The 24,623-nt window shown below is 38.7% G+C and overlaps 1 protein-coding gene across 9 annotated transcripts in view; it reads left to right on the top strand.

The window, feature by feature from the left end:
- The window catches only part of anks1b (ankyrin repeat and sterile alpha motif domain containing 1B), a 304,218-nt gene that overhangs the window by 70,493 nt on the left and 209,102 nt on the right, over positions 1-24,623 (top strand). For all 9 annotated transcript variants that reach the window (XM_047389441.1, XM_047389442.1, XM_047389440.1 and 6 more), the window contains exons 2-3: positions 8,024-8,104; positions 12,030-12,186. In XM_047389441.1, the coding sequence (XP_047245397.1) occupies positions 8,024-8,104; positions 12,030-12,186 (238 nt within the window). The remainder of the gene's footprint in view (positions 1-8,023; positions 8,105-12,029; positions 12,187-24,623) is intronic.

Here is a 24,623-nt window from a genome sequence, read left to right as displayed (position 1 = left end):
CCGTAGTTCTTCAAATTATTGTATTTTAGGACTTTCTTTATTTCATTACTGGTCTGTGCAATATTTAGACAGCTTGTGTAGACTAGTTTTGACAACTACTATTAGGAAATGATTGTCCCGAAGCTCATCTGTGCCTGTAAACACTGACCGGTCAGTTTTTTTAAACTGCATTCTTATTCAACTTACCTTTTCCTCCCTGAAAAGAAACCTGACAACAAAGGCTTCCAATTTATTTTTCTTCCTTCTGCTTTGATGGGAATTCTCAGCTTATCTATTTTTCTAACATCAATATGGAAAACATCCTGCAATGAAAAAAAATGCTTTTTCTACCTTGGTTTGAGGCTTCACATTTATTGGGGTGTATTTCTTGCAGATGTAACAAGTTTTGTTGTTTTTCATAAATTTGTGTTCTTGATTTTATGTTTCTGGGAATAAATGTTTTGAGACTGCAGCTATGTGCTTGTACTACCAGATACCAAATATGACGATGCATACTAAAGCAGGGATGTCAAAAACTCATTTGAATCGGCTAAATTTATCAAAAAAGAAATAAAACTAAGTTTGTTTTGCTGTATTTGTCAGTGGAGGATGTTTTCTTTTGCTCTCTTCCTATGCCATGTCAGCTTTAAGTCAACCTCCTTGAAACATTTAGAAAAATAAAGTAGGAAAATAAGATTGACTCAGTTTTTCTCTTTGTAATATAATTGAATGTTTGAGAGTTTCTTCACATGCTGTTCTATAATTGCCTCTCAGTGACTGAGCTGATACCGGCTCTGAAAACACACTTGCATAAACCTGATCTGTGCATGTACACCTGTAGGAGACATGAAAATAGACATGGCCTGAAGCATCACTGAGGCTGGACCGGCTCTATGTGAGTCGGGTGGAGGGTGGGGGGGTTAGACATCAAAGAGCTACTTTCAAAGTAAACTATGTCTTGCCTGACTGTGTGCACCTTGTTTGTTCAAATCAGATAGAAAGCATTAGCTATGCTGCTTTTAATCAGCAGGTATCTCTTCTGCTTCTCGCTGAAAACAGGATATGAAGCAAGTCCACTTCCTGTGTGGCTTCTTGTGCTCTGATAACAAGCACACACCTCGTTTCATATCTGTTCCCCTTTTTGATTTCCCATGAAGTTCTTGTTGTTGTTGAACCCTCAGTTCCCCCTAAAGTGCCTTTTTATTTCCTTTTTATTCAGAAGCATGAACCTCTGCCGGTTCATGGATTAATTCGACTTACCTTTTCCTTCCCTGAAAAGAAGCCCGACAACAAAGGTTTCCGAGTTATTTTTCCTCCTTCTACTTTGATGGGAATTCTCTGCTTTGATGTAGCTTGAACATTATGCAGCATGGTGCGTGCTTTGCTATCTATAATGAGAACCTGCAAATAAAAGTGTTCTTTCTCAGATGCTAAATGTAGAGTTTAAACCAAAATAAGAAATCATGTTCTATTGGAAAAAGTCAACGATCATCTTTTGAAACGGCATTTTTAAAGATTAAAGGAGTACGTTTAGCTTCTTTCTTTTGGTTCATGACTGTTTTTTTCACTTTTGCCTTTTCTTTAACTGAGTCCTTTGCATATTTAGATTTGAAGAAATGTTTCTACTCCGGGGTCTTGCTTATGTATTCCTAGCAGTTAAACTGTTTCTTGTCATGTTACATCCGCAAACCTCATCGTATTTTACATAAATTTAAAGCATCAAAGCAACACGAAGTAGTGCATAATTGTGAAATTTTGTTCATGAATAAACATTTTAAAGGTTTTGTATTCAGCCACCTTTACTCTTATACTCTTAAATGAAGTGGTGTGCATCCAAACACCTTCGTAAGTCACCAAATTAGTAATCTTGTATTAAATTGCATTTTATCAGTATGAATTGATGTCCCAGATCTGCTAAAAAGTGGTTGCTTCTTTTACTGGTGGCGGAAGCATCATGCTTTTGGGATGACATCCTTAATTAGGGACAGAGATAAAACCTTTTTGGAATCTGCAAAACACTTGAAATTGCAATAGAGATTCACCTCCAAACAGAATAATAATGCCACGCATATACCACAGGCTAAAGTTAGGAAGCAAGGTCAAATTAGTACAAAAAAGGTGTTATCATTGGTAAATTGTAATGTAATTTAAATTCAAATAAGGACTTATCAGGATATGTTTTACTTTAGCTATCAGGTTACTTAGGTTTTTCTTGCTAAGAATTTGCTTTACTCAAAATAACTCTCTAACAACAGCATTGCATATATACAGTATTCAAACTGTGACTTGTTTTTATACTTGTGCGCTCAAGTTTTAACTGTTGCAAATCTTGTGAACCCTAAAATTAAGCCCTTCTTTTCCCCTGTTAATATTAATTGAAGCAAATGTTTCATATCATTTAAGGCAAAGTCTAATCATGCAGTAAAAATGTCCTAAAATCCACAGAACTCAAGTTCAATTTTAATAAAGGCATTGTGAACGGAAGGTTGACGTTTCCAAAACTTTTTCCGTAGTGGACCACCAGAGCTACAACAGAACGGTTAGATCAGAGCGTATTCACATGTTAAAATGTCCTAGTCAAAGTCCAGACCTAAATCCAATTGAGAAAGTGTGTTAGGACTTGAAACTTGGTGTTCACAGATGCTCTCAATCCCCTCTGACTGAGGTTGAGCTATTTTCAAAAGAAGCATGGGCAAACGTTTCATTCCAGATGTGCAATACTGGTAGAGAACTACAGCTCACTGAGTCGCAGCTGTAATTGCAATGAAAGGTGGTTCTACAACGTTTTGAGTCGGGGTGGGGGGCTGAATACAAATGCATGACAGGCTTTCCAGAAGAATTTTGAAAATCATGTATCCTTTTCAGTACATTTCCATACTATATAACATACTATATAATCTCAATAAAATACACTCTATTTTTTGCTTACAATATGACAAAATGTAATAAAATTCAAGGCATATAAATAAATCTGCAAGGCACTGTAGATTATAATGCTGTAGCAGGAGGCAACAAGATTTTTATTTTTGAACTGAGAAGTGCTAGTCTTTTACTCATGTAGGTGCAAATTGTTCTTTTTTCAGACTGTTGTAGAGCATTTCTTAGTAAAATGGGGGAAACTGTCATAGTGTAACTGAAGAAGGGTTCACATAGAGGGCAGCATTACTCTGCCTGTTGGGATACCTTTCATGGTGGTTGACCTCTTTAACTTTTAGTGACCATAGTAAAAAGATGAATGATTTGAAGATGGAGTCAGAAATCCCTGGTTGGAGTTAACAGTTAAGAAAGATGCAATGGTAAAGACAGGAATCACTATTAAAGTTTTGTAGAATGTAAGGTTTGGACTTTCCGTCTCATTTCTGAAGTTAATTAGAAAGGATTAAGTCTGCGTGTTTGACCTCCCCCTCATCTAAACTCAGATCATTCTTCAATTTGTGATTAAACTCGGATGGATGGGTTAATGGTTCCACTGGAAACAATGCGGAGACGACAGGGTCTCAAAGTGAAAATGGGAGTTGCTGGAAGTGGAACATGGGGGAGCAGAGCAGAACAAGCGTAATAAGAGAGACCGATTCATCAGAAAGTGACTCATCAAGTTATTATCCAGTGAATGTGATATTTTTTTCTAACAAGGACAGTGACTGTGTCTGGATTTTCAGAGGTTTCAGCATCATCTGTAATATCTGGTTAATATAAATTCATCTTTAATGCAGCAGCATAATTCCATCAGTAAAAAATTCTTCATTTTGCATACTTTTATTCAGAGTGGGGAATACTCACATTGAAAAAGTAATTGTTTCAAACAAAATTAAATGTAACTTTGGGATCATTTTACTCTATACATTATCTTTTTAAATTTCCATTAGTGATCAATTTCTTTCTATTATCCTAGGAAATAAATATGAGGTGGAGTATGTCTTCTTCTGCCCTCTTTCTCTTAGCCTGTCTTCAACATGGGAAAGACAAGAGAACATATCCCTCCAGGATATTGATCTTTCTAAATCTGAAAAAGACAGATTTCCTAGAATCAAACGAGGAAAAACTGACAGATTGAGTGAGCTAGCCCTATAAATATTATATAGGGATAATCATACTATAATACTCAGTTTTCTGGTTTCCAGAGAACCCTGGGCTGCTAGTCAGTGAATCATTTTACATCTAATGATTTTTCCATTTTAGGTCCTTTGTTCAGGACTTTTTGGACACCAAATAAAGCTGTCCACCAATGATTTAACCTATTTATTCTTAACGTATCTACTTGTGATACACAAGGATTAAAAAATTGTCTGTGTGACTGGAATAAATATCTACTAGCTAATGTTAGGTCACACAGTTCCAGCAGTCTCCACCAAATGGACCGGCTTTTCAACAAAATATCTGAGGGCTCTGGTTTTTTCTCTGGCCCTACAAACAAGGTTCAAACTTCTTCTTACAAAGTGGCCACAAACATGTTTGTGCAGCAAATCAGGGTCTGACTGCTGTGTTTGTCCATTAAGAAGGTGTGAGGGAGAGGTGGAGTTAAACAGCTGATGAACTGGTACACAGGCTGGTTGTTATAAGGTGATGCCAATAAAGAATATGTGAATGGGGGATTTGTCTGCCACTGAGTTATAGAGAGCAGCGACGACAAAACATAACAACTAAAGTCCATCTTGTTGCACCTTCCTTTGACAAAAATAATACAACTATGTTTATAGAAGATGACAGATTGTGTTTTTCATTTGGCTGTGTGTTGTTTTCCTAGCTTCTCCCCTGGAGTCTGAGTCTGCTCTTCCTAACAACCGGTTCTCCTGTCTGTGTACTGTACTGTAGAACAGAGCTGAAAAGCTTCAGTAAACCACCATTGATCAATATGAACACAAACACACACACACACAACCCTCAAAGACCTCTGAGTCGAGCTCTCGGTGCTCTCTGGTATACATCTCATAGCTGTGTGAAGGAAACACGCTCAGGACTGCTGCAAGTTTTCTGTCGCCGGCTTTTTTTCTGTTAATATTAATTCAGAGTAGCTATTACAGTTCATCAAAATTTGATTAACTGTCATATTGTTATTGTAATAAAGTGCAGTCAGTCTAAACTAATCGGTACGTTTTGGAAAAATATTTTGTTTTACTTAGGTTCACAGTAAAATAGAATAATCTGTTATTTGTCCTTCAGTAGGAACATTTCTTGGCCTGTCAGCAGCAAAAATGACAGGTTAATAGAAACGATACAGATACACACAGTGAAAATTAGCAATAAAAATAGAAACTGTCCAATGTGAAAAGAACAGTCCTACTACCAGCTTTAGCTGCCTCTTTTTTTTTTTTTGTTATAAATCCAATAAATGAGCTCCTTCAAAAAAGCCTTTAATTATTGCACTGGCTTAAAACCAGCACACACCAAGAGTGGCACTGTAGTGTCGATAAATGTTAAATTTTGCTCACTGAGAGCATATCGAACAGATACTGAGAGGGGAGTGTCTCAAGACAGAGACAGGGAGGAAAATACCTTTTCACACAGGCTGCATCAAAATATGGCAGAAAAAGGCCTCCCAAGTGAGAAATATTTGATTCTACTGTGAAACAATATGGACCAAACAGCACAGAGTTCATCAATAAGTTAAAGATTTATATTGTCCTGCAGGGAGTTTGTTTAGTCTTATGATTTTACAAAAAAGTTGAGGTCAATAATTGCAGTCTGTAGTAAAACTTTTCTTTACTTTCTTTTATCATGCCACTGTAATGTACTTTTTAAATGATTTTTGTCATCCTGTAAAGCACTTTAAATTGTCTTGTTGCTGAAGTGTGGTCTACAAATAAACTTACCTTGCCTTCTAACCTGAAAGGCTTGGAGCTCATCACTAAAAGCCAAGAAAATACCACTTGAAACATACAAAAAGTTGTTTAGCAATGAAGGGTATGAATAACTTTCAATATGCAATCTGAATCAAAATTCAAAATAACATTAATGAAAATGAAGTGAATAAAAATAGTCTGATGGCTAAAATTGTCATAATACAATAAATATTTGTTTTGAAAAAACAAGTTTAACTCTTGATAATTTAAATGAAATTGTAGTAAATATTTTAAATACATTAAAAATGTATCTCTGATCATTTAAATACATTAAATTAATAATCAAAATGTTTTAATATGCAATAAATGTACATATAAAATAAAAGGTTAAATTACTAAATGAAAATTGCATTGCATTATGTTAAAATTTATTATAGTTATTTTACTGTGAATTAAAATATTTAATATTTCCTGTGGTACAGTCACCCTAACATGTTTATTGGTCAGCTTGCACAGCCACTTACCTTCAGACCAATCACCTCGTCTGTAGCAGTGTTATCCCCACCCACTGACTTTGATGGGTAAATCTGTAGATACCTTCATGATGTACTGCACTATGACATTATTAAATAAAACAAAGAATTACACAATAGATACTTTAAATATATGAATACAAATTTAAAACATTATTTAAATATCAAAGGTATTTATTTATTACATAGATTTTTTGTTTTATTGAAATGAAGACATATGTTGGAAATGGAGATTGTGTTTTATTTTGAAATTAGGATCAGGATTATCCTGCTCTTCTGGTTTGTAGCTTAACTTCCTGTTTCACACCTGTGCTCTGATTGCCTCACAGCTGCTCTTCATTGATTCTCTGTTTACCACAGACTAATGTCTGGGCCTATTACCTAGCAGTTGTTTTAAATAAGAATTTGGATTACGGCACATCCTACTGCTCCCTACATTCCTGCTTGTGGCTCCTTCAATCATTTATCATGAACCAAGTATGTCTCAGTGTGTCTGTTACATCCACAGAGTGAATATCTTTAGTGATTAGGATGAGATTTTGTTTGGTGGGGATTTTATCTGCATGCTCAGGCTGTTACAGAAATAAAGTTCTTGTGTTGTACCCTTGAAATTAAAAGAATTATGGATCCCTTATAGGAAGGCAATAAGGTTCCTGTACACAAATAAATAAAAGATGATATGCACCAACTCGTTATTGAGCAAAAAAAAAAAATGTAGGCAAATGAAAAATGTAACCTCTAACTAGTGTTTAAACACATTTCTAACTTATTTATATATTTAGAAGCACCTCAACAGTTAACAGATGTTAGTCTATGCTGAGAAATGGGATTTTCCACCAAAAACACCACAATTTGCTGCTCTGAGTCGTGTGAATTCTTATAGTCCAGGTATATTTACATAAAAAGTATGGAAAACTATTAAATATGATTTCAATGTTTGGAAGCTCTGGATAAATATATAAAAAAGAAAAAAAATATTTGTACTCCTAGACCTTACCCAATATAATCCTATATAGTCCTTTATTCCCTCACTCCCTCTTGTCCTTTTTTTCCTTCTTTGTGTCCTTCCTTCCTCCCTTATGCATTTTCCTTTCCTCCTTATGCCCTTTCTTTTGTTCTTGCTTCCATCCTTGTCTGTCTGCCCTTTTAGATTTATTCCTTATTTCGTTCTTTCCTTTCTTCCATGTGTCCTTCCATCCTTGTGTTCTGCTTCCCATATTTCTGCACAACCACCTTTTTTCTCATTGAGTCATTCTCCTTTCCCATCATCCTTAAGAGTTTCCTTATTTGGTTCCTTGTCTCTTCTGTTCTTTCTTGTGTACTTCCCCCTTTACTCTCCTACCATTATTTCCTCATTCCTGCCTTCATTTCTTCATTTCTTCCAGGTTTATTTCCTCATTCCTGCCTTCATTTCTTAATTTCTTCCAGGTTTATTTCCTCATTCCTGCCTTCATTTCTTCCAGGTTTTTGTTTGTTAAGAACCTATATTTATTGCCTGGCCGGGGTAAAAATAACTGAACTTTAATATTTGAACCTTAAAAATTAATGTAAAGGAACAAGAACTCTAGAACGTTGAGCCTGGAAAGTCTTACATGAAAATTAGTCTGGAGACTGTTGTTAGCAATTCCCTGGCTCACAGCAAAGACTTGAAACTCTCCACCAGTAGTTTGTCTGCAATTAAATTGTCACGTTGGTTTGTTATTAATTGTGATGTATGCCTCTGTCCTGCAGCATGTGGAAGGGCGTAAACGTGAACTGCACAGACAGCTCAGGCTATACACCTCTACATCACGCTTCGCTTAACGGACACAGGTATGAAAACATTTTCTATGTATCAACCATCTGAAGAGACAACATTTTAGCAGTGCCATGGTTGTTCGCAACGTTATGTTTGTTGGCCAGTCTTATAAATTTGCTGGCTTGTCCCTTTTCGGACAGTCTTCTATTCATATTTTTACATCAGTGTATTTTTTTTATACTGATGTCATTTATTTGTTCTTAAATCACTGTTGGTTTTGTTGTAAACACAGAGTCTTCATCGTAAAGGAATGCAACCCTTTTTAAAATACAGGTCCTTCTCAAAATATTAGCATATTGTGATAAAGTTCATTATTTTCCATAATGTCATGATGAAAATTTAACATTCATATATTTTAGATTCATTGCACACTAACTGAAATATTTCAGGTCTTTTATTGTCTTAATACGGATGATTGTGGCATACAGCTCATGAAAACCCAAAATTCCTATCTCACAAAATTAGCCTATTTCATCCGACCAATAAAAGAAAAGTGTTTTTAATACAAAAAACATCAACCTTCAAATAATCATGTAGAGTTATGCACTCAATACTTGGTCGGGAATCCTTTTGCAGAAATGACTGTTTCAATGCGGCGTGGCATGGAGGCAATCAGCCTGTGGCACTGCTGAGGTCTTATGGAGGCCCAGGATGCTTCGATAGCGGCCTTTAACTCATCCAGAGTGTTGGGTCTTGAGTCTCTCAACGTTCTCTTCACAATATCCCACAGATTCTCTATGGGGTTCAGGTCAGGAGAGTTGGCAGGCCAATTGAGCACAGTGATACCATGGTCAGTAAACCATTTACCAGTGATTTTGGCACTGTGAGCAGGTGCCAGGTCGTGCTGAAAAATGAAATCTTCATCTCCATAAAGCTTTTCAGCAGATGGAAGCATGAAGTGCTCCAAAATCTCCTGATAGCTAGCTGCATTGACCCTGCCCTTGATAAAACACAGTGGACCAACACCAGCAGCTGACACGGCACCCCAGACCATCACTGACTGTGGGTACTTGACACTGGACTTCTGGCATTTCCTTCTCCCCAGTCTTCCTCCAGACTCTGGCACCTTGATTTCCGAATGACATGCAGAATTTGCTTTCATCCGAAAAAAGTACTTTGGACCACTGAGCAACAGTCCAGTGCTGCTTCTCTGTAGCCCAGGTCAGGCGCTTCTGCCGCTGTTTCTGATTCAAAAGTGGCTTGACCTGGGGAATGCGGCACCTGTAGCCCATTTCCTGCACACGCCTGTGCACGGTGGCTCTGGATGTTTCTACTCCAGACTCAGTCCACTGCTTCCGCAGGTCCCCCAAGGTCTGGAATCGGCCCTTCTCCACAATCTTCCTCAGGGTCCGGTCACCTCTTCTCGTTGTGCAGCGTTTTCTGCTACACGTTTTCCTTCCCACAGACTTCCCACTGAGGTGCCTTGATACAGCACTCTGGGAACAGCCTATTCGTTCAGAAATTTCTTTCTGTGTCTTACCCTCTTGCTTGAGGGTTTCAATAGTGGCCTTCTGGACAGCAGTCAGGTCGGCAGTCTTACCCATGATTGGGGTTTTGAGTGATGAACCAGGCTGGTAGTTTTAAATGCCTCAGGAATCTTTTGCAGGTGTTTAGAGTTAACTCATTGATTCAGATGATTAGGTTCATAGCTCGTTTAGAGACCCTTTTAATGATATGCTAATTTTGTGAGATAGGAATTTTGGGTTTTCATGAGCTGTATGCCAAAATCATTCATATTAAGACAATAAAAGACCTGAAATATTTCAGTTAGTGTGCAATGAATCTAAAATATATGAATGTTAAATTTTCATCATGACATTATGGAAAATAATGAACTTTATCACAATATGTTAATATTTTGAGGAGGACCTGTACAGGTACTGTGTTGCTCAGAAAACACAGTTTGGATTAACTGTGAGGTCGTCCACTTCTGCAAATTGGTGGGATTGAGGAATTAGTGTTTAGGGGGAATTATGTGGTTTTCCTCCTTTATATCAACCGGGGAAAGAGAGGAGAACTAAAACTACAGACTTACTGAAACTAAAGACGCCAACAAAAAGCTGCAGAAACGTATTTTAACATTTAGTTAGTAAGTGGAAAAAACGAAGTTCCAGTTAAGGCATATAGAAAACAGGTCTTAGAAATACAAGGAGCTGTTCTCATGTTCGTCATTACAACATTTTCATATCAATTTAGTGGCTTTTCGTTGTTCTTGCAGCTTAAATGCCAACATCAAAGCCCCGACATTCTCCACATGTAATTTTGTTCTTTACCTGTCACCACAATCAGAATGAATAATCTAGGAATATAATAGCTTTAAAATTAACCAAGCAGTTCATTAAACTCTGTGTTTCTCCTGGGAGAGGTTGTGCCCTTTTGTCTCTTTCCTGACATTTTCAATGCAAATGAGGCTCCACAGAATTTCTTATTTCCTCTTCCGATGGTGAGTAATAATGCAGTCCGAATCCTATTAATATAAAACACAATCGCGGACAGCACTACTTAGAAGCATCTCGTAAAGTTTGCAGATAAATCCCTCTCAGGGGGTCGTGTTTTTTTTTTTTTGCAAAGAGCAGTGGTCTTAGATCATTCCTTATCTTAATTTAATGATGAACCATGTATATCATAGCTTTATGTATAGTGGATGATCTGGTGTGTGTGTACTTAAAGAACAGATTATTCTTTTAATTGGGTCTTTTGGGATGTAAGATATGAGGCTGAAAAGTGTAAAAACCAGAAAACTGCTGAGCGTCTGTGGAAAGGATGGAGAACTACTTGGTTCGAGTTTTGTTTGCTAAAATGATCAAAAAGCAACAAAGGTTCTGTTTGCACCAACTAAAGTGGAACTTGTACATTCATGTTCTATTAAAACTTAATGAATTTATTTAAAGAGATGTCTTATGATTAAAGTAGATTCAAAGTAAAATCTAAGAGAGATATTGAACCAGCCAAGTACAGGAGTCACCAGTTTCTTTTAGTCTTTGTTCAAAATATCAGATGTATTTTATGCCCACTATGTTTAACCCCTAACTGTGTGAATTTATGTCCAATTACATAAAGTGTTTTTGCAGTCAGTCAGGCTCTAAATTGTTGATTTCAAAATTACACTTACAATTATTATTAATTTACGTATAATGGAAATTGGAAACATTAGGCACATAAGGAATAAAAAGTTTTCAACTATGTAAATTATTTTGCTGATGCTGCTAAGTCTCAGCAGTGTTTTGAAATTGAACCGCAACATACAGATACATCTCGCAAAACTAAAATATCATGGAAAAGTTCAATAATTTTTGTCATCTCATTTCAGAAAGTAAAACTCGAACATTACAAAGTTTCATTACACATTGAATGAAATATTTCAAGCCTTTATGTCTTATTGATTCGATGATTATGGCTTACCGATAATGAAAACCCAAATTTATGTGTCCAGAAAATTTGAATATTACATAAGATCAATAAAAAGGGACATTCTAAACAGAAAGTTCAGGCGTGATTTTGGAAGCACCTGTTGAAATTGAACTTTTTCGTATATTTTTTGAGATGTACCTGTATGTTTTTAAACCAAACAATGCTTTTTAACCATTACAGTGTTTCGAATACAGCTAAATACTGCAAAATAACATTGCTGCAAAGTCCCATGCGACGCTATCCCCTTATTCAACGTAAGAACATTGTATTACTGTATTTATTGTATTGTATATTATTATGTTTTTTAATCATCAATTAATTCAATGTTGCATACTAAAAATATCTGTATGAAGAATTTGTACACACATACACACACACATATATATATATATATATATATATATGTATATGTGTGTGTATGTATGTATGTGTGTAAATATATATATATATATATATATATATATATATATATATAAAATGTGCTTTCTGTTCTGCCAACTGTTAAGCATTTGGTGTCTGTGTCTTCAGGGATGTGGTGCTGAAGCTACTTCAGTACGAGGCGTCCACAAACCTGGCTGACAGCAAGGGCTGCTTCCCGCTGCACCTGGCTGCATGGCGAGGGGATGAGGACATTGTTCGCATTCTCATCCATCACGGTACTTCACAATGCCGTGTCAACCATCAGGTAATCCCATTGTTACCCTCAGAAAAACTGTGAAATCTGGAGCTAAAACTCCAGTTACTGCTATTCAGATAAAGAAAAAGGATTAGCCGTCTTTTGAGGTGGTCTGAAATTGTAAGCTGGAGCCATGCCACATATTCAGACGTTCATCCTACAGAGGGGTCCAAATAAGAATCCATCCTAAATTTGCAGTTCAGATTATTACTGTTTAGTTTTATACCTTAATAATGTCGATTCTGAAGGCCTGGCAGGTTTTTGCAGTGGTTCTTTGATTTGTTTTGTCTTGAACACATACATTTTAAGCATTACGTTACTGCTGGCTGGCTAAGACATTGTCTTGCAACAATGGCTTCACATTTGTTGCCTTATCCCACTGCGGTCCAAACCATTTACATTAAATCTCCGCCCTTGCCTCTAGAAAAAGGATTGTCTTATCCTTTCAGATAAAGCTCCTCTGCTGTAATTCTTAGGGCCTGCAAACTGATTCTGCTGCAGGTTCTTTTATCGTGGCCTCTGTCCGAACGCGCTGATCCCTTCCCGCTTCCAGTGATCCCTGTCTGACAGGCTGCTGGGAGCGTTCAGCCTACCGCTGCTGTCGTTCCTTATCTGTGAAAACGACCTTCTTCTCTTCCCTCACGCTCTTCCTGGCCACCTTCGCTTGCAGCATATTGACGGCAGCACGGATCAGTGATGCAGGAAGTGGCACTGACTCAGAACCGTTGTGGAAAACATTAAATGGATGGGTGTGTGATGGCAATGTAAAGCAGTAATAGACCCTGTAGGTTACTGGAGGGTTATTCACCCTTACTAATAACCCCGTTTTCCTCTGTCACCATTAGCCAAATTGTTTTCCTCTGAGAGCTGTTGGTCTAATTGTTAGCAATGAGAAATGATTCACCTTGCCCCTGAAATGAAGAAGTTTGTAAGCAAGTGAACACGGATAATTTCCTTTTTTTTACTCCCTCAGTGATTCAAAGAGCTGAGAGAGTGGCTGTATACACAACCCACACTAAGTAAAAGCTGCTGATGCAAAAGACACTGTGCAGACATTATGACCTCCAAGACTTTTTCCCTCTTGTATCTACTTGTTTGTGGTACAAAGTACAAACATTGTAGTCGTATGTATTTTTTTTGTTTTGTTGATAAATCACCTCTGAAATGTTATGGATTTGACCACAACATCTAGATTTTTATTTCAGTATTTCCAGGTCTTAAAAAAGAAAAATCTTTTATTCCTAAACCTTACTCCCTATTCCATTGTCTAAATTTTGTGTCCTTTGTTATGTCTTTCCTTCTTTGTGTCCTTCCTCACTTCCTTGTCTTCCTTCCTTCTCATAATTGCAAAAAAGGCATCATTGGAGAGTAACACTAGAAAATAATGTGAAAAAACTGGCAAATTGCCAAGTCTTTGCTTCAGTTTTTAAAGATAAGAGGTAAAAAGAAACTGTGCCTAAAATAATAATGTAGCTTATCCTCAATAACCTTCTGACACTGATTGGTTTAACTGATAACACCTAAAAAAGTTAGCACAGGAGCAGCAAGACCTTTGCATACATAAGGATCCAACTGTTTCATGTTCTGAAGTGTTTATTTTTCTCTTCAAACTGAAAGAACTGTATTTGTGTTTGTGCATGCTGGTATAGGAACCCTGCTGTTATTGGTGTGAGGATGTTGTTGTATTCAGATGTAAATTAGAGAGAACCATTGATAGGCTGTTTGTGGACATTAACCTGCCCTAAGTCCTGTAAACATCTTTCACAAGGTTTAGGAGTGTGAACACCTGAATTCATTGATTTGGTGGTGTGAAACAATACTTTAGGCAATATAGTGTTTTTCTACCTATTCAGATATTGAGTATTTTTTTATTGGTCCTCATTTTTCTTTGTGGCGAGACAAATTGCATGAGTGTGGAGACACATTTAGGTTAATTTCGCTCTGCAGTCAATAGGTGATTATTGAGGGTTGGTGGGTGTTATGAGTTAGTGGTAGACCAGTTCCAACTCATTGCTTATTTCCTAATTGGTCCCAGTAGTTTCTATTGACAGCTTGTTTTTTTTTTTTTTGAAAGAGCATGTGAGTATAAGAGGTGGCGTCTGGCTAGATAATGTGATTAGCGATAAGCTGAGTGTATGTCTGTGCATGCATGAGCGACAGTGAGTGATAGTGAAGGATTGCTTGTTTACTGAAGGCTTGCACTCGGCTTGTGGAGGCCAAGTGGATGTTTTGAAGGCTCACAATTTGTGATATTTTTTCTTTGACTCATTCTAGAACAGCTCGCTCACTCAAGCCTGGACTTGAATTATAATTTTTTTTTTTTCTGTGATTATGTTTTTCTAATTTGTTTTAGGGTGAACTCATCCTTTTAAAAGGATATGTCTTAAAGGCAGAGTTGAAGTAAACTATAATATAACTAGAATGATTTAATATTTAAAATAAATAAATGTAATATTTTACCAAATCTCTCTGTAAGAAGTATATAGAAGGTATAAAAAATTTTTTTTCAACATTTTACTACTTTGAAACAAGACAAAATGGGTCAGGAAGTGACCTTTTAAATGGTGTTTACCATTTTACAATAGTAATTAGCGTGATTAGCAAGGGTAAAATAACCAAAGCACTAGTGTGTGTGTATTCCCCAGAGAATATAGATTTTTCCCTTTACACTGGGATTTCCAAAAGGCTGCTAACTTTATTTTGAAACACCTCACTGAGAAGGGCCAACTTGGTCCCATCTTCACTCTGTAGTGGTGCGTTCACACCGAACGCGGATTCTACGATAGGAGCGGCCGATTTACATGTTATCCCTATGTAGAGGTGCATTCAGGAGTGGAGTGGAGCGGCGCGTTGCGAAGGAGACTGAGGACGCAGCACGGAAGGCGCGCCGAGCGAAGCGGGAGCGGAGCGAGAGCGATGGACGAGTTGAAAAATCTGAACTTTTTCCTAAATTCGCGTCGCGTCACCCAATCAGGGACTGGATGTGGCTGTGACGTAGGGTGAAAGACCGCAGCGGAGAAGAAGCGGTTGTCAGTGAAGATGGAGGACCAGATCATAGTGGCGGTGTGTGGCAAGCCAGAGTTGTATGACTCAACTAATTACTTTTACCGAGACAAGTACAGAAAGGACCTGGCCTGGTTATGTTTAGGCACAAATATATTATATTTAGGAGATGTGGTCATCAAAAATCGGCTGTCTTTTACTGAGCTGAGATTTATTTACTCACCGAAGACAGATGGACAGCCGTTCAGCAGCAGGGATATAGCGCCGGTAGTTGGTGTCCCGGAGGCCGATTTGTCTCCTAACGCGGGACAGCAGATCTTCGAACTGGGTCCTGAATAGACGGAAGTACTGCTGAAATCGACCGTCATCTAGACGTAGCTCCTGGAGTAGGTGGTGGTAATCTCCGAACTGTTCCCGTCCCTGAAGAATCTGGTGAACCACAGGTAAAACACGTAATTATCCGTGAAATCCATGTCCGCCATGTTCAGTTGAAACCAGCAAGCAGCAGATGGAAGCTCCTCCTATTTGATGACGTGGCGAAGCGTTGCTGCTTGTTGCCAAATGGCACTCGGTGGATTGTTTGGTGTGTGAAGGTTCTCTCGTTTGATCTGATTTCTCTCTACTATGATACCTCTTACTTGTTCTAATACATAAGCACGTTAAAACACATACTTTCTGTTGCTGCTTTTAACGTTTGGGGACTATCCGTGTTTTACACGGTTTTTTCTAGTAGTGGTAAAGGGTCGTTAGTTTAGCGTTAGCTTTAGCTCCACCATGGTTACCCGTTCTACTGTTTCTCTCTCTGAGTCTTCTCCTCTCTCCTACTCTCTCTGTCAGATGTTCAGTTACTCCTCTGCCTCCTTTAGTGATAATGGTACGTGTAATACATGTAGCATTTTTGTAGCTTTGGAGGCGATGGTTTCGGAATTGGAGGCTCGGCTCCACGCTGTTGAAAAACCAGCAGATAGCCGAGGCCCCTTAGCCAGCGCAGAGCCACCGAGTGTAGCTCCCCGTAGCAGTCCTCCAGCAGAGCCCGTGCAACCGGGGCCTCAGGTCAGCTGGTTGACGGTACGTGGAAAGCATAGTCCTAGATCCCAGCCCACAGGTCACCACCAACCCGTCTGCGTTTCTAACAGATTTTCCCCGCTCAGCGACACACCCGCTGAGAAGCCAACTCTGGTAATTGGCAGCTCCATAGTCAGAAACTTGGCACCAGAGACACCAGCGACCATAGTCAAATGTCTACCAGGGGCCAGAACGGGCGACATCAAATCCTATGTGAAACTGCTGGCTAAGGATAAGCGTTAATACAGTAAGATTGTATTCATGCTGGCGGTAATGACACCCGGTTACGTCAATCGGAGGTCACCAAAGTTAGTTTCTTCGATGTGTAAGTTTGCCAAAACAATGTCGGACTCCGTAATTTTCTCTGGTCCCCCATCTGACCAGTGACGACATGTTTAGCCGCATGCTGTCATTCAACCGCTGGTTGTCTAGGTGGTGTCCAGAAAACAATGTGGGTTACATTGATAACTGGTGAACATTTTGGGGGAAAACCTGGTCTGATCCGGAGAGATGGCATCCATCCCACTTTGGATGGCGCAGTTCTTCTTTCTAGGAATCTGGCCGAATTTATTAGTTCTCCAAACCTCTGACAACCCAGGGTTCAGACCAGGAAGCAGGGTCATAGTTTAACACTCCTCTCTGCAGCTTCTGTACTGCTACCCACCCATTACCCTATTAAGACAGTGTCTCGCCCATGGCCAAAATTGAATAATTAAAAAATAATCTCAAACGAGGAAATCAGGAAAATCTAATAAAAATAAATTCAGACTAAAAATAAAAAATAAAATCATTAAATGTGGCTTACTGAACATAAGATCTCTCTCTTCAAAGACTTTGCTAGTTAGTGACCTGATTTGTGACAATCACATTGATTTATTTTGCCTCACAGAAACCTGGCTGCAGCAAGAGGATTATCTTACTATAAATGAGTCAACTCCTACAAATTATTTAAATTTTCACATTCCTCGATATACTGGGCGAGGAGGAGGAGTAGCAACCATCTTTCAGTCTGATTTATTGACTAGTCCCAGAACAATCAATAGCTACAACTCTTTTGAATATTTAATCCTTAGTTTTCCTCATCCAAATTGCAAAGCACTAAAACCACTTCTGTTTGTTGTTTTGTACTGTCCACCAGGCCCTTACTCTCAATTTTTAGTTTTGAGACCTTTTATCTTATTTAGTGTTAAATACAGATAAGGTTATTATAGTGGGGGATTTTAACATTCATGTTGACACTGAAAGTGATAGCTTAAATATAGCCTTTAATGCTATCTTAGACTCAATTGGCTTTGCTCAAAACATTAACAACCCTACCCACCTTTGTCTTCATTCTCTGGACCTTGTGCTGACATATGGCATTGAGTGTAAAGACATAACAATATTTTCTCACAACCCTGTCCTGTCTGACCATTTTTTAATAACTTTTGAGCTTAATTTAACCGAGTACTCCACACCTGAAAGAAAATTTCATTATAGTAGATCATTATCAGACAATGCTGTAACAACCTTTAAAGAATCAGTTCCACTTTTGATTTCCTCATTATCACAGAAAAGCAGTGGAGGGCAATAATTTTGTTTCTTCCCCTTCACAAATTGATTCTCTTGTTCATAGTGTTACTTCATCATTGTGTGGTGCATTAGACAATGCAGCCCCCTTGAAAATTAAGGTAATTATTCATAGGAGGCTAGCTCCATGGTTTAATTCAGAGCTGCGTACTTTAAAGCACAATGTTAGAAAATTGGAGAGAAAATGGCGCTCTACACACCTAGAGGATTCCTACTTAATCTGGAAAAATAGCCTACTGTTGTATAAAAAGACACTTCACCAAGCTAGAACAGCTTATTTCTCATCATTAATAGAAGAAAACAAGAATAATTATTGGTTTCTCTTTAGTACAATTGCTAAACGTACACAAAGTCATAGCTCTGTTGAGCCATCCATTCCTTTAGCTCTCAGCAGTCATGACTTTATGGGATTCTTCCAAAATAAAATTGATTCTATTAAAAAGAAAATCTTTGACATACTCCCGAAGATGATTACTTAATCCTCAGCAAGTGAGACAACATTGGAAGTAACTGTAGAACCTGATCTGTGTTTGGACTGCTTTGATCCTGTGGAGCTTCCTGAGTTATCAGAAATATTAGCTTCATCTAAACCTTCAACTTGTATGTTAGACCCAATCCCAACCAAATTATTTAAGGAAGTGTTGCCTCTGATTACCAGCCCCATTTTAGGTATGATTAACATATCCTTAGTAAATGGATATGTACCAAAGGCTTTTAAGTTAGCTGTAATTAAACCTTTACTCAAGAAACCTTCGCTTGATCGAGATGACTTGAAAAATTACAGACCTATATCCAATCTTCCATTCTTATCTAAAATTCTTGAGAAAACAGTTGCTAATCAAATGTGTGAGCATTTACACAGCAATGACCTGTTTGAAGAGTTTCAGTCAGGCTTCAAAGCTCATCATAGCACTGAAACAGCTCTGCTTAAAGTCACTAATGATATTCTCATGGCCTCAGATAATGGATTTGTGTCTGTTCTGGTTCTGTTAGATCTCAGTGCTGCATTTGATACAGTCGACCACAATATTCTCTTAGGAAGGCTGGAATATGCTGTAGGGATCAGGGGAACAGCGCTAGGCTGGTTTAAATCTTATTCATCTGACAGATTCCAGTTTGTTCATGTACCGTATTTTCCGCACTATAAGGCGCACCGGATTATAAGGCGCACCTTCAATGAATGGCCTGTTTTAGAACTGTTTTCATATATAGGGTGCACCGGATTATAAGGCGCATAGAATAGAAGCTAATGCAGTCAAACGTTTGACTGGGGTTGCATTATACATCCACTAGATGGAGCTGTGCTAAAGAGAATGTCAACAAAACAGTCAGATAAGTCAGTCAGTCAAACTTTATTAATACACTACAAACCAGCGTTCTGATAACTCCATTCACTCTCATGGTAAGGTCTCCTCTGCATAGAATTCTATTGAATAGAGCCAAACGCACGTTAGGAATGCATTGGAGTCTATGAAGTTGAAGTTTAAATCAAACGTTAGTTAAAACGTGAAAGGGAACTTTTCCCTGATTCAGTAAACACGTAAAAGAAACAGTTTGATGCACTAAATCAAACGTTAGTACATTCAAACGTTATACACACACAAGTGGTGTTGGACTAGGAGTAAGCACAGTACAGGTGTTTACCGCTATTACTTCGGCGACGCCCCTGACTACGGTAGCCGTAATGCTGCGAGCGGTGCGGCTTTGTAGTTTACCAGTCGTACTGAAACATTTTGACAGAGCGCCGTGTACAACCAGTATGGATCAACCAATTAACCACTTGATCCATATATAAGGCGCTCCGGATTACAAGGCGCACTGTCATTTTTTGAAAAAATTAAAGGTTTTTAAGTGCGCCTTATAGTGCGGAAAATACGGTAAATGATAAATCATCTTTAAACTCCAGGGTTAATTGTGGAGTACCACAGGGTTCAGTACTTGGGCCAATTTTCTTTACTATATACATGCTTCCAATAGGTCAAATTATCGGGCAGCATAGAATAAATTTTCACTGTTACGCTGATGACACTCAGCTTTACTTATCTATGAATCCTGATGAGCCCAACCAGTTAGACTACAAGCATGTCTAGAAGACATAAAAACTTGGATGACTTTAAATTTTCTGCTTCTAAATTCAGACAAGACAGAAGTTGTCGTCTTTGGACCAGAGTCTTTAAAAAAGAAACTGCTTAGTCAATCATTTAACCTGGATGGCATTAAATTGACCTCCGATAATAAAGTAAAAAACCTTGGTGTTATTTTTGACCAGGACATGTCACTTAAATCCCATATTAAACAGGTTTCTAGGCTTTCCTTCTTTCATCTCCGGAACATTGCCAAAATTAGAAATATCCTGTCCGGGAGTGACGCTGAAAAACTAGTCCATGCATTTGTTACTTCAAGGCTGGACTATTGTAATTCGTTACTATCAGCATGTCCACAAAATGCAGTTAAAAGCCTTCAGCTGATTCAAAATGCTGCAGCAAGAGTTCTGATGAAAATTAGAAAGAGAGATCATATTTCTCCTACTTTAGCTTCCCTTCATTGGCTCCCTGTTAAATCCAGAATATAATTTAAAATTCTCTTCCTCACATATAAAGCCCTTCATGATCTAGCTCCATCATACATCAGAGATCTGATTGTTCCATATGTTCCTAACAGGGCACTTCGTTCTCAAACTGCAGGTTTACTGGTGGTTCCTAGAGTCTCTAGAAGTAGAATGGGAGGCAGATCTTTTAGTTATCAGGATCCTCTCCTGTGGAACCAGCTCCCAGTTTTAGTCCGTGAGGCAGACACCCTGTCTACTTTTAAGGCTAGGCTTAAAACTTTCCTTTTTGATGAAGCTTATAGTTAGTGGCTTAGGTTATCCTGAGCTATCGTCCTTATTTTCTACCTCCATCTTCTTCCCTCTTTGTTGGGTCGAGTAAGGGGGAGTCAGGTTTAGCCTAAACTGGCTCAGTTATGGTTGAGGTGCAAACACACCCTCCATTTCTGCTACTTGTATGACCCCCTCTCTTTTCCAATGGTTATAATCAGTCTGACATAGGGAGGTATCCCAATCATTGTGGTTTTTAGTATAACAATGGCCATTGGTGGGCTCTAGATGTTCAAACTGTCTACTTTTAAGGCTAGGCTTAAAACTTTCCTTTTTGATAAAGCTTATAGTTAGAGTGGCTTAGGTTATCCTGAGCTATCTCTGTAGTTATGCTGCTATAGGCTTAGGCTGCTGGAGGACATAATTACCACTTTCACTTTCTTTGCTACATTCTCACACTACTCGCCAATTTTGCATTATTTGCTGTTATTTCAGTTTTTAACTTTATGTTCTCCCTCTTTTCTCTTCCTAGAAGCTACACCTGGCCTGACTCTGTGTCTACCTGTGACACCTTTCTGGAGAGGGGCATTGTCCTAGCATATGCTGGCAACAACTTAATGCTCACCCTCTACCGATGACCCTCATGGCCCTGTCTTTCAGTGTTTAACCCTTTCTCTCTCCTAGACATGGCAATTGACTGAGCCTAACTGTGACTAACTCTATGTGCTCTCTTTCAGACTCTAACCTTGAAAACTGGGTCAGAGTTTATCTGTTCATTCTTTCTAGGTGAAATGACTAAAGGAGCTACATTCATTAATATTTACTTTTCCTTCCCATAGAAAGGACTCCTGGATCAGTGCTTCTTTGTCCTCTCTGTGTCTCTGCTCTGTTCTCTCAAATCCCCAGTCGGTCGTGGCAGATGGCTGCTCACACTGAGCCTGGCTCTGCTGGAGGTTTCTTCCTGTTAAAAGGAAGCTTTTCCTCTCCACTGTCGCTACATGCATGCTCAGTATGAGGGATTGCTGCAAAGTCAACGCCAGTGACTGTCCACTGTCTCTACATGCCCATCCAGGAGGAGTGAATGCTACAAGTCTCTAACTCGATGCAATCTGCTGGGTTTCCTTAGACAGAGAAACTTTTTATCCAATTTGAATAAATAACTGAATCTGACTGTACTGTTCAGTAGTTAGGATTAATTGGAATGTACAGGTCCTTCTCAAAATATTAGCATATTGTGATAAAGTTCATTATTTTCCATAATGTAATGATGAAAATTTAACATTCATATATTTTAGAGTCATTGCACACTAACTGAAATATTTCAGGTCTTTTATTGTACAGCTCATGAAAACCCAAAATTCCTATCTCACAAAATTAGCATATTTCATCCGACCAATAAAAGAAAAGCGTTTTTAATACAAAAAACGTCAACCTTCAAATAATCATGTAGAGTTATGCACTCAATACTTGGTCGGGAATCCTTTTGCAGAAATGACTGCTTCAATGCGGCGTGGCATGTAGGCAATCAGCTTGTGGCACTGCTGAGGTCTTATGGAGGCCCAGGATGCTTCGATAGCAGCCTTTAGCTCATCCAGAGTGTTGGGTCTTGAGTCTCTCAACGTTCTCTTCACAATATCCCACAGATTCTCTATGGGGTCAGGTCAGGAGAGTTGGCAGGCCAATTGAGCACAGTGATACCATTTACCAGTGGTTTTGACACTGTGAGCAGGTGCCAGGTCGTGCTGAAAAATGAAATCTTCATCTCCATAAAGCTTTTCAGCAGATGGAAGCATGAAGTGCTCCAAAATCTCCTGATAGCTAGCTGCATTGACCCTGCCCTTGATAAAACACAGTGGACCAACACCAGCAGCTGACACAGCACCCCAGACCATCACTGACTGTGGGTACTTGACACTGGACTTCTGGCATTTTGGCATTTCCTTCTCCCCAGTCTTCCTCCAGACTCTGGCACCTTGATTTCCGAATGTCATGCAGAATTTGCTTTCATCCGAAAAAAGTACTTTGGACCACTGAGCAACAGTCCAGTGCTGCTTCTCTGTAGCCCAGGTCAGGCGCTTCTGCCGCTGTTTCTGGTTCAAAAATGGCTCGACCTGGGGAATGCGGCACCTGTAGCCCATTTCCTGCACACGCCTGTGCACGGTGGCTCTGGATGTTTCTACTCCAGACTCAGTCCACTGCTTCCACAGGTCCCCCAAGGTCTGGAATCGGCCCTTCTCCCCAATCTTCCTCAGGGTCCGGTCACCTCTTCTCGTTGTGCAGCGTTTTCTGCCACACGTTTTCCTTCCCACAGACTTCCCACTGAGGTGCCTTGATACAGCACTCTGAGAACAGCCTATTCGTTCAGAAATTTCTTTCTGTGTCTTACCCTCTTGCTTGAGGGTGTCAATAGTGGCCTTCTGGACAGCAGTCAGGTCGGCAGTCTTACCCATGATTGGGGTTTTGAGTGATGAACCAGGCTGGGAGTTTTAAAGGCCTCAGGAATCTTTTGCAGGTGTTTAGAGTTAACTCATTGATTCAGATGATTAGGTTCTTGGCTCGTTTAGAGACCCTTTTAATGATATGCTAATTTTGTGAGATAGGAATTTTGGGTTTTCATGAGCTGTATGCCAAAATCATCCGTATTAAGACAATAAAATACCTGAAATATTTCAGTTAGTGTGCAATGAATCTAAAATATATGAATGTTAAATTTTCATCATGACATTATGGAAAATAATGAACTTTATCACAATATGCTAATATTTTGAGAAGGACCTGTATGTACCTGATGTTTGTGAAGTACCTTGAGACGACGTGTTGTGAATTGGCACTATATAAATAAACTGAAACTGGTATTGTTTAGGAACCCTGCGTTCAGTGACCACAAAGTGATCAGATTTGCTAACCTGGTGAGTTTCCCACCAGCTTTGGACCATTCAGAGCCAGTCAAGCTGAAAATCGGCTGAGTTCTCTGTATATCCATTTCTTTCCTGCTGTTCTTTTCGGTTTACAGTTGTGTGTATGTTTATGTACATGTTCTACTCTCAAAATTCAGTTTTCTCCTAGATAACCTTTATAGTGTTTTAATTAAGACTTTATTTAGAGACTTTATGGTTAAAGGTGAGGGACTTTACTAATACCGTATACTTAACTATTTTGTTAGTAATATAGTACTACAACAATAGACGTTTATAGAACTTGATAGAGTTGGAACAATGGTTTATGAATGTAGTTTCCAAAGAAAATCAGGAATTTAATTGTGGACCTTCATAAGTCTTGTACTTCTTTTTGTGCACTTTTCAGATGCATGAAGGTCTCACGTTCATCTGTTCATTTATATGCAAGTATAAATAGCGTGGGAATGTCCAGTCATCAATGTTTTTAAATTGGAGATGCATTCTGTGCCCCAGAGATGAACATGTTTTGGTGTGAAATGTCCTTATTAACCTAGAACAAAAGCAAAATACCATGTCAAGATCCTGGCTCAGAGTTTGACATGCAACCTTAAGTGCCTGCTGTACTCGCTGCTCTTTCAGCAGCTCGAGCTAAAGAATAGTGTATTTTCAGTCACAGTCGACTAAGTCCTCCATCAACATAGCCTGAAAGACCGCTCAAAGAGGAAGAAGCCGTTATGTGGAAAGCAACATAAAAAGCCAGATTACAGTTTGGAAACACACTCAAGAACAAAGATTTAAAATTTTGCGGAAATGTCCTGGGGTCTGATGTAACTGCTATCAAGGAGTTTGGCCATAATGACTATTATTACATTTGCACGCCTGAGATCACTATCCCAACTGTGAAGTACAGGTATGGCTGCATCATGTTGTGGGGGTGTTTTGCTGCAGGATAGACTGGTGCACTTCAAGAAATAGATCATAAGGAAAAAATATCGTTTGAGAATATTGAAAATAAACATCTAAAGACATCAAACAGGAAGTTAAAGCTTTGGCAAAATGGGTCTTCCAAATGGACAATGATCCTAAGGCTTGAAGAC

Source organism: Girardinichthys multiradiatus, chromosome 17 (genome assembly GCF_021462225.1).
Source record: "Girardinichthys multiradiatus isolate DD_20200921_A chromosome 17, DD_fGirMul_XY1, whole genome shotgun sequence".
In the NCBI taxonomy this organism is placed as follows: domain Eukaryota; kingdom Metazoa; phylum Chordata; class Actinopteri; order Cyprinodontiformes; family Goodeidae; genus Girardinichthys; species Girardinichthys multiradiatus.
The sequence above is the reverse complement of the archived record's forward strand: the minus strand, read 5'-3'. Positions and strand labels throughout refer to the sequence as shown.